This window comes from Chaetura pelagica, unplaced genomic scaffold (assembly GCF_000747805.2).
Source record: "Chaetura pelagica isolate M959 unplaced genomic scaffold, ChaPel_1.0 scaffold48, whole genome shotgun sequence".
NCBI classification, from domain to species: domain Eukaryota; kingdom Metazoa; phylum Chordata; class Aves; order Apodiformes; family Apodidae; genus Chaetura; species Chaetura pelagica.
The window spans coordinates 766,535-777,418 of record NW_009954241.1 but is presented as its reverse complement, the minus strand read 5'-3'; the positions used below and the strand labels follow the sequence as shown (position 1 = coordinate 777,418).

The 10,884-nt window shown below is 37.5% G+C and overlaps 1 protein-coding gene across 1 annotated transcript in view; it reads left to right on the top strand.

Moving 5' to 3' along the window:
• Positions 1 to 1,277: 1,277 nt before the first annotated feature.
• The window catches only part of PTPN21 (protein tyrosine phosphatase, non-receptor type 21), a 37,082-nt gene continuing 27,475 nt past the window's right edge, over positions 1,278 to 10,884 (top strand). Inside the window, exon 1 of the mRNA XM_010003703.1 lies at positions 1,278 to 1,457. Coding sequence (XP_010002005.1) covers positions 1,278 to 1,457 — 180 coding nt within the window. The remainder of the gene's footprint in view (positions 1,458 to 10,884) is intronic.

Genomic DNA, 10,884 nt, shown 5'->3' with positions numbered 1-10,884 from the left:
TCAGGGCGTTACGCGGGGCCGCGGTCTCACCGCCCCCAGCCCCGCGGCCCGTCGGTGTGAGGCGGGATGTGCGGTCCCGCTTTTCCCCGGAGTCGGCGAAGCCTGTTCGCTTCAGAGGTATCGCAGCCTCTGGCAGCGGCTGCTCTCAGCAGACGTGGTTCTGCAGGAAAAGGTCCCCTGTGTCGAGAGAGCGCTTTTTATTGTGCGTGTCCTACCGACACGCAGCGCTAGTGAGAGGGACGCGTTTCTTAGGCGAGGGTGCATGCGGGAGGAAAACCCTTGCAAGAGGAGAAGGGCGAAGCTTGTGTGTTAACGGAGCTGACGGGAGGCGTGAAGGTGTTTGCGATAGGTGGGGAAACGGGTGGCTGCCCTTAGACTAGGAATAAGTTTGTTTTTCAAGGAAAAATTAGAAAATAAATGGTTCTCAGAATCTGAATGCTCTCTTGGTTAGGCAAAGCATAACCTAAAATATCGTATAGCAGTTGGGCATAAGAACTAATGGAACAGCTAGCAGTAACTCAGGGAAAATTAGAGGAATTGGTTTTTAATTGTCTGGTAGGAAATGGCTAAGGTGTGACCTGTAATGCCTCTCTTCCTGCCTTTATTTTCTTTCCCCTTAGTCGTTTATGGGGCTTGGTTCTGTTGAATCCAACAGGTAGTGGCTGAGGCTGCATGGCACGCTGGAAAACAAGCCAGATTGCTGGATTTGGTCTTAAATAAGATTGCTTTGTTCAGTATTAGAAATACCCTAGGCAACTCAGACTTCGTAGAGGTATTTAATATAAATACTGGTTCAGTTTAGAAATCCTTATTTTAAGATGGTGCAGCCACGTTTTATTAAGACTCATTATTCACTTGCAAGTTAAAAAATAAAAATCAACTTGCCAAAGACTGGTGTTGTCTGTGGAAAAACTTGAAACTCTGGTGCTTATTTCATTATTTGAATGCATAACAGCTCTGCACTTTGGAAAAGTAGACTGCTTATTTAGATATAGAAAGAATATACATACTATTTTTCCCATGTTACCCTTCCCCTTTCAGTTGAAGTATTTCTGATTCTTATTTTAATTCTTTTTTGCTCCTTACTAGGATTCCAGTTGATGCCCCTTCTACTTGTCTCTTGGTGGAAAACTTGCTTGTCTTTAATGGATACTGCTGCTGGAGGTTGATCTCTGGAGACTTTACAGCTCCTTACCTTTTGAGAGGAGACAGCTTCTTGTCCCCTCTCAAGGTCACAGTGGTAGTTCTTGGTCAGTGACCATCTGTGAGGGAAGAAGATGCCTCTACCTTTTGGGTTAAAATTGAAACGAACTCGACGTTACACGGTGTCCAGCAAGAGTTGCTTGGTGGCTCGTATCCAGCTGCTCAACAATGAATTTGTGGAGTTCACGCTCTCGGTGGAAAGCACGGGCCAGGAAAGCCTGGAAGCAGTGGCTCAGAGGCTTGAACTGCGGGAGGTAAGCAAACTGTCTGGTGAAGAAGGCATGATTTTTGTCTCTGGTGCTAGGATTTGGGGCAGTCGGTTTATTTAGTGGAGCAGCTGTCCCATATTCCCCTTTTTCTTTCACCTTCGGGTCTTGATGGGGACGTGGATCAATCCAAAACAGTTGCAAAACTTGTGTTACAGTGCTAGGGTATGCCCAAGGGGAAGACCTGTGAGCAGTGGCAGTGAATAGAGTCCTAGAGCAATAAACCAAGTGACTTTTTTTTTTTAAACCTGACGATGCTGAAAATGCTGTTAAAAGAAACAACAAAGCAACAACAAAAAACATCTGCCTAAGTAGCATGGTTAAGAATTAGTGCAAGACTTGAGACAACTTTTAGCTAAGGATATGAAAGAGAATGTTTGTTTTGGGGCTGTATTTTTTTCTGATAGTGTTAGTTCTGTGAAAAGAACCTAAAGCATGAAATGTGATAAGTGTACCAGTGACCAACTATTTGTATTACTTGTTCAAATACCACAAACATGTTAGCAGACACTGTCTTGGAGCAAACATGTAGTCATTTAGATCGAGTGCTGGCCTCATGAGGAAACATGGTTTGCACTAGTTGAATTGGTATGATATCTGTGTAACATGCCTTTTACCCCAAAAAACCCTTAGTTGATATTTTGAAGCTTCCTTTTGCAACTGTATTTTACTCTTCTCCCACACGTTTAGGAGTTAATCAAACATCTCCTATATTGAGTGAATTAATTATGAAATGCTGAGCTGTGAAATATTGGGTTTTTTTAGAAATCTACACCAACTTATGAACCAGTGTCATGGTTTTATAATTTTGAACACGGGGATTTGATTGCAACAGCAGAATGCTCTCGATCCTGTGTAAACTGGCATTTCCCGCTGGAGTCTCAAAAAGTTTAGTTAATTTTGTAGTCTAAGCTGTCACAGCATGTTCTCTTTTGTAGGGAAGGAGAGAGAACACTTGTAAAGAGAGTTTATCACTGCTAAAATTGTTTTGAAAAAGATGCATTTGCTCTGTTATGTGGTCTGCCATGTTACTGTGTTTAGACTATAAGATTAAAATACAGGATGAAAACCCTAGACTTAGGCAACCAAAATAAAACTAATTGTGAAAAATAATTGTTATGTAATAACGGTGATTTTTTTTAAGTGTTGTATTTTCATTGTCAAGCAATGGCAACTGCTTATAACTTTGCGTAAATATTGAGCAGATAAATTTAGGACTCAATCATGGAAATCTTTATTACTGTACACGACATGAATTATTGTAGTATTTCTCAGTAGGAAATGCTAGATACAGTTATTTTTTCAGATTATTTTTTTTTTTCTGTTTGGAGAATAATAAATAAATGAAATATATGTGACTCCATTAATCTTCTAACTGTTGAGTGTGGTTGTTTTCAATCCCAATATGCATTCTTGTAGGTTCTCCAAGTATTTTTTTTTTTAGTGTACAGTTATTTTGGAAAAATGCAATTCTGTGCAACATCATGATTTACTTTTTTTTAGCCTTGCTTCCTCTAGAGAAGGGAGAATTTAACTAACTCTTAAGTTTTAGTGTTTAATTAGGACGCATCAAATATCATGTATTTAGAATTCAGTTATTGTAATGTGAATGGAGTTTGTCAGTTTTATCTACCCATTTTCAGATGTCACTGCTAAGTCAACAGAAGGTAAATAATTTTAGCTATATTTGGTTTGCAAAATGGAAGGCTTTGTCTTCCTGCTTGATGTCTGGTGACTTCTATTGAACTAGTCACAGAGCACTTGAGATGGAGGTTTTTTCAGCTATTCTTCATTATCTCCTGGAGTTACTCCTGAAATTCTGTTTTTTGGGTTTTTTGGTGTTTTTTTTAACAAAAGAGAAAGATGGCATTTCCCTCAATTAAGAGTCATAAATCAAACTAAGGGAGTTGACAGAATACTGCTGAACTCTGAGCAGATTCCTTCAGTCATGCATTCTTGCATGGATTATTTTGGCAGGAAAATGTGTTGCAATAAAAGGGAATGGAAAATAGGGGTAAAAATTACTTTCCAGAGCTCGGATTAAAAAATGTTATTCTGCCTTTAAATAGTCAGATTTGCCAAGCAGATACTGGATCATTCCTGGCTGCATGCTTAGTTGAAAGGTTTCAGAAAGAAAAATTTGCTCAGCACTTTGCTTGAATCTACAAAAAACATTAGTCCTTGATACTGTAAAATAGTAAGTACTTACTATAAGATATTGTATATTGTGAATGCTCTTAGCACCCTTAAAACACAAGTGTGAATTAAAAATGTTAAACACGAAAATATGACTGTTTATTTGAATACTGACATGTAATGCAGTTAGGAAAACCGAGGCATCAGTTTTGGATTACTTTATATGGGCTGCACAGCTGTGACATGTGGGTTCCTGTGCACCTTCCAAACAGTTTATTAAAGCGGGGGGTATGAAGGGAATCTCTTTTTACACTTTGAATGGTAACATTTCTAAGTACCTCTTTCTCTCTGGTGTAGCCTGCAATTACTGAATTTGAATAGTGAATTAAAGAGCTTACTTTTAATGTTACGCTGTATTCTAAGGTATTTGTTTTAACAGACCTTTTTCTAAATTAGTAGTCATCAAATTATGCTTTGTGTGGCTAAACACTGGTTTTCTTTTGATTTTCCAATTAGTTCTTCTTAATTTCCAAGTTGTATACTAGTATGGACACATAGGGTTTAGGAAGTCTTAAGTATGTTGACAATTGTATTTTCTTACTGAATGGTAAACTTTGCAGAAAAGTGAAATGAATGCATTAAACTAAGAACAACATCTCTGGTATTCCCAAAATGTGAGTCATCAGCACTGGGTGTGTAATCCAGTCTTCTTAAGCTGAGGAACTGGAGGAAGAAACCAAGGGAACAGGGAACATAAGTTACTTACCCTTTGTAGTGCAGCCTGTCTTTTATCCTGTGAGAGAACTATAACCTAATTTGATTTATGCCAAGAGCTGTATTTGTTGCAGAAAATGGTTCTGGAATTGAAAGTTTTTTAAAACTGCTGAGAGCTCTGATTTAACACTGTTATCTTGTATGTAGGGCATGAGTATACAAATTAAATACTTGAAAATATAGAAATGTTTTTAAAATGTTAATCCAACTAGATATCTATAGGGTGTTTGGCAGGAGATTTATGTATCTTGTTGGATCTTCTTTTATTTCTGTTTCCTAATAACAATTCTAAACCAGAACAAAAGGATCAATTCTGCTACTGTGTATACGCAGAGTCTGACTTAACTGTAGATGTATGGTAGAGATTTGGGCCCAAGTACAAGAACTAATGGTAGGCAACCTCTGTGGAGAATACGTTTTGTGTGTATGCCCATACATGTTGTGTGTGTTCCTGTGCTTGTTTTGGACATGAGTAGAAAGAAGGAATCAAGGTTATTTGGATCCTGAATAATTTTCAAAGTTCTGAAACAGTGGTTCGGAAATGATTGAATTATGCTGCAAAACATTGCTCTGAATTCTGAAACACTGGCTCTTGTTTGAAGAAAACACAAAAAAATAGCTTTAGTACAATGTAGTGGTTTCTTAAATGTGTTTTGCATACAGAAAGAATGCTTTTAAAACAAGACCAAGTGCAACTGTAAATACTCCGTCATGTATATGTGTCAGTAAACATGCTGACTGGCAAATGAAAGTTATGTCAAGTAATGACAGAGGTGTCACTAACATAATTATGTTTATGTCTTGTATCAAAGTCTGTCAAAATTTTAGATAATGCTTGGAGAAAAAAAGAGGAGAAACTGCTCATAGTTGAACTGCAATGGTTGCCTCTCTGGACCAAGTTTTCCTTAAAATTAGGAAAGGATAATTTATCATGGAGGAATGTACATACAAATGCATACCTTGAGTGTGTAATCTAATTTAAAGTATACTACTTTATTGAAAAACAAACGACTCCATCTAAAACATACATTCATTTTAAGTGTGCTGTAATTGTAATTTAGGAACCAAGATAAATTGAAGGACAGAGCAGTCAGACGAAAATCAGTAATTGTCACTGTGCCGTTACTGTAATTCTTCCCTTTTCTGAAACAACACATTCATGTGTAGGATTTGCACTGTCTTATTACACTGAGCAGCACAAATTAAGGTTTTTCCATGAAAGCAATAGTGGCAATTAGGAAGCCTTGCCCCTGATTTCTTTAGCTTTTTTATAAACTTAAGTCAGAATTTGAGTATTCCACATACTTGTATTTTTTTCACTGTCACAATGTCTGTGAATTGCTGTACAGGCTTATATTAATTTTGACAGAAGAGTTTTTCTTTACTTCGGAAGCAAATACATTGATTTATTTTAATTTTATACTACTTTGAAATTTTGCTTTTCCCTGTTGCAAAGCAATCTGAATTTAAGCCTCTGATGAGTGGGAACATGAGACTCCTTGTAAATGTCAGTGCTGTGTAAGGTGTGAGTCAAAAAGCAGATATGTGGGTGCATCCTTCTCAGACCCTTGGACAGTGGTGGGAAAAAGTAACACAATTTAAAATAAAAAGTATGCTTCTACATTTGTTGGTCATGTTGATAGCTGACCTCTTTCTGCAAGAGGTTAAGATCTGTCTTTGATATAATGCCTTCTGTGCAGCATGAAGGTGTTGTTCTCAGGTTGTAAATTACCCAGTTTGCATTTGTCTAACGTACTGATGAGTCAAATCTGCCTTGCCTGTCAGAAGGTTGTTTATTCAAGATATTTCAAGGGCATAAAACACAATATATTGTGATTTGTGGAATGTTTTAATTGGAATAAATTAAAGTATGTCAGATTACTTTGCAAAGTATTGATTTTTTTTGTTTATTTCTTATCCTTGCTGCTTTGCTTTAAGCTATAGTTGACAATTGCTTTATTTAAGTACCATTTTTTAAACGCATATTGGAGTAGTTAGAGAAGATAATTGGGGGTGGAGTGGTATTGGAAAAAAGCTTTCCATCCTAAAAGAACTAAAAATTAAGACTGACTTCTCTGTGTATTTGTATAGCTACCCTGTTAAGTGCTCCTTCCTGCAGCTACAGTTGGAGATCTTGTCAGTACTAGAATAACAAAGATAGTATAAGCAAAAGTGCCCTAAAATGAGTAGCTTCAAGGTGAGGAAAAGTGAGGGATTTTTATGAGGCCAGCCAGCAGTCCTCCTTTCCCTGCAAGAATTTGTTGTGGTAGTATATAGAGAAGTGCAGCTTTCCACTCACTGGCTGGTACGTGGCGAGACTCACAAGTTTTAGTCTCCACCACTTCCAGGAAATCTTGGGTCTTGCACACTGGCTGGTCTGGGCTTCTCCAAATCCTTTCTGTCTTAGAGATGGAGAAGATTCGTGGAGGAGGTTGTCTGCTGTGATAAGACTGGAGTTTCTGGATAATTTTCAGGGCCTCTTGTCTCCTTCTGTAGTTCCATAGGCTACAGCTTTCACTTGGTATCTGGCGGTTGTGCATAGTACAAGATTATTGACCCAGTTCTCCTGCATGCAGTTTATTTAAGCCGTGGTATCCTGATGGCAGGAGCTGTTTTGCATCCAAGCATATAATAAAGCTAGACGCAGTGGAGCCCTTGGGCTAACTGGAATTTTTAAAGTCTGACAGCAGTGCTTATCCTTCAATAATGAGAAGGAGTTTTCAGCACTCTGTTCAGGAAAGACTAATGACATGTTTTATTTGTTTATACCACTGTAAAAGAGGAAAAGCCTGAAAGTATATGTTGATTGCATTCTTCTGTAAACCCTGCTATTGCTTGTTGGGTGTTTTTTTCAATTTCTTACCTCACATTTTAGGATAGTGATTCCTCAGGTCACTGCACCCTTGATGCAGGTAGTGGATTGCATTAATTAGAAGGTACTGTCTTGACAATTAAAAAACAATTTTTTTCTCCAGTCTGTTTGTAACCTGTGAGATATTCTGTAAGATTTGTAATGTAGGATATAGAAATTAGCTGGGAAATATATAATTAAATACATAAGTTAAAATTAAAGTTTGGACACTGCTATGCCTCGGGAATGTGTGGTAAAGTCTTACTTGTCCTCCCTGCTACCATCCACAAGAAGTGGCTGCTTTATTTTCCTTCAGTTTGAGGTTTTATAGGGAGTGATTTTTAAATATTTTTTTAAAGGATGGCAGTGATAGTGTTGTCTCAAAATCTTGAGGAACATTATATTATATTGCCAAAAAATGAAAGGCATAGAGTTTGAGGATTGTAATAGGTGCTGTTAAGCTCAAGTGAGATTACATAAATTTGATACCTTTCATATATATTTGTCTTTTTATTTCTTTTCTAGAGAGTGTAAGCTATGACCAAAATAGACCCTGAGATTCTATATTAAAACTTTCGTAAGACAGCTAATCACCATAACTGATACATATAAATGATGTTTAGATTAGAGCCAAAATGGAATTATATTAGGGATGAGACTACTCCATATTAAGGAAAATAAAATGAAGTGCAGCAGTTAGTTGTAACTAACAAATACCAGGCAGCTGGTACAAGAAAGAAGGTCCATCTTATTATTTCAACTTCAAATTTTAAAAGATATGATAAGCAGCAAAGTATGCTACATAGATGTGAAAACTGATGAGAATTTAAAGATTTAAAGCTCAGTTTTTAGTGGGTTTGTGAATGATAACTTTTTAAAAGTGTTATTTCATTTACATCCAAGAATTTCTCAGTAAGCTCTTCCTCTTTTTTGACCAATTGTATGACCTAGAATCACATAATAGTTTGAGTTGGAAGGCACCTCTGAGGATTGCATGATCCCACCCTCTGCTCAGGAATGCAGCCTGGATCAGGTGGCTGTGGAATTGCCTGGGTGAGGTTGAGTGCCTCCAAGGACAGAGATTTGACACCTTTTGGGGCTACCTGTACCAGTATTTGGCTAGTCTTGTTCTGATTTTTTTTCCAATCTTGAGCACTGCCAAGAAGAGTCTGGCTCTGTCTTCTCTGTATCCTGCTCTTAGGCAATTGAAGCCCACACAAAGATTTTACTGAGTTTCTTCTTGAGGCTCATCAGCCACACTTCTCTGACTCTAATACAACATGCCAAACTGACAGAAATGTGGCTTTGTAGCACTCATACCTGATGAAGCTCCTCTCCTTACTTTAGGAAATCTGTTTGACTTCATGGAAGTCACTCCACTTCCACCAACCTGTGTGAGCTGTGATACTGTGTGAGCTTATGGTACTTCTGTGTTCTTGATTAATCTTGAGCTTTTATGCAAAAATGCATACTATTCTTGTCCATAGTGTCAGAAAGCAGCTAAGTAGAAATTAGCTGTGCAGAAATTATATGTTCTTTTTATTTCTATGTGTTTTTCTTCAAAGGGGTTGGGTCATGAATAAGTGACTAAAATAAGTGAACCTCAAAGCAGTGTTAATCTTAACAGCTTAACATATTTTAAGAATTATGTCATGACATTCCTTTTAGAATTGGGTGTTGTCCTGAGCTGCTAAGAATAAAATGTTTTAGCAATGGATAAAAACTGATTCTATTTTAATCAGTGCGAATATTCCAGGGTGCATAAGCTCATCTGAAAACTCATAGGATCAAATTCTGCCCTTGAAGTCAAGTGAAAGGTTTGCATACAAGTCAGAAGACAGGCTTTGGTCTGTAGTGTTTTACTTGGCTTTGATTTTATTTTTGATAGTTCAGATTGGAGGAGTTTGTAAGGGAAAATACCGTGGCAGAAAAATCTTGTTTAAAGATATGTTGGATTCCAGAGATTATTTTAAAACACAGAAACATTTTTCTTAGTCTGTTACTTAGTGATTACTGTTGTGCCAGTAACTACTCAGTTCTGTTTGTACGCAAGAAGTTGTCAGTGTTTTGAAGAAACAGACCAGAGCAAGTGATCTTCAAAAGTATGGCCTTCAAGTATGGCCTTCAAAATAGACCATGCATTCGATTTCAACTTCAGGGTGTAGAACTAGGAGTATTTTACATGAGAGAGTTAGATACAGGGATGTTGTTAACAGAAGTTTGTGCTCTCTCTCCTTACCTTTCTGCTGCTCATCTGTGCTTCTTTGGGGCTTAAATACACCAAGAGTGGAGGTGAAAGTTGGGCAGTTGCTTAGAAGTTTTTGCACGCATTTTGAATTGGTTTCCAAAACTTTTTGTGTGGTACTTTTTACCATACAACTTTGGTATTTCAACTTTGTTGGTGTCCTTCTGTGGTTCTGTAGCTGTTACCCTTAGGTTTCAGCCTCCACATTGGCCTCTGCTCTCAGCCAGGAGGTTGTGTTTCAACATTTCAGATGGTTCTCAGCCCAGGGCTGATGCAGTTGACCTGTTGGGCAGGGCGGCTGGGCCAGGGCATTAGACCTTCTTTTCTGCGTTCTTCCTAGCAAGTGAGATCAGGTAGCTCATCGCAAGTAGTTCAGCTTTAACAGTTACTTTTATATTTTTGTTTTCTAGTTTACTTACTGTCTTGCATTATATATACATTATGTTTATAACTCTTGAAGGTAGAGGATGTCAGCATCACAGGCTCCTGTGACTATCCTCATAGTGTTAACAGTCTTGTAATGAAAGAGAAATGCAACTTTTTACATTGATTTCTTTCCTCATTCAGTCTGCAGGAAGAAGTGAGGAGTTGTCATTCAGTAGATTTGTCTTTTTCAGTATGTGATGTTGCAGTGAAAATAGTATTTCTTTCATAACAGAATTTGTGTGGGACTACGTTATATTTTATGGACTTGTAAGATACTGTCTTCTCAATAACGTTGTGGGATGGTGGAAGCTACCATGCACTTATTTTATGGTTGGGGGACTGGCACACAGAAATAAAAGGAAATGTTGTTTAAGGTATACTGATATGTACAGACTGCATTGACTTCACTCCTGTCTTTGAAGTTTGGGATGTAGCATACCTGCCCCTGCTGTGGTTTTTGCATGCATAGTCAGAATCCCATTAAGGTAGACTCTTCATTCTGTTTAAACTATAAACTATCAAGATTTATATATATTAATTTACAAATGTGTATATAGGCAGCTTTTCACAGGAAAGTACTAAAGTGGCCTTTCTCTACTGCCAGCTGTCACTTCTCAATGAATTTTGAATCTGTGCTCCAAAGAATCAAAATGCCAGAGCTCCTGAGGAAAAAAAAAAAAAAAGTTTGTTGTTTGCTCATGCAGACAGATTTTCCAAGTCTAATTCACAGAAATTATTGATGTAAAAAATCATTATGATGAACAGTTGTTTGTTTTATGAAATGTCATCCCTAATACCTTAGTTTTATGTAAGTTAAAAACATCTGAAAATGTATAAAGTAGCATGTTGGTTTAGAGGTGTTGGTAATTCTACCATTTCTACATCTCATGATGTGTATGTGGCAAGAACCTGGAGGATTTCTCTGTAAATGCCTGCAGACATAATTTATAATGCTAATTCATAGCATTCCGTTATCTCTTTCC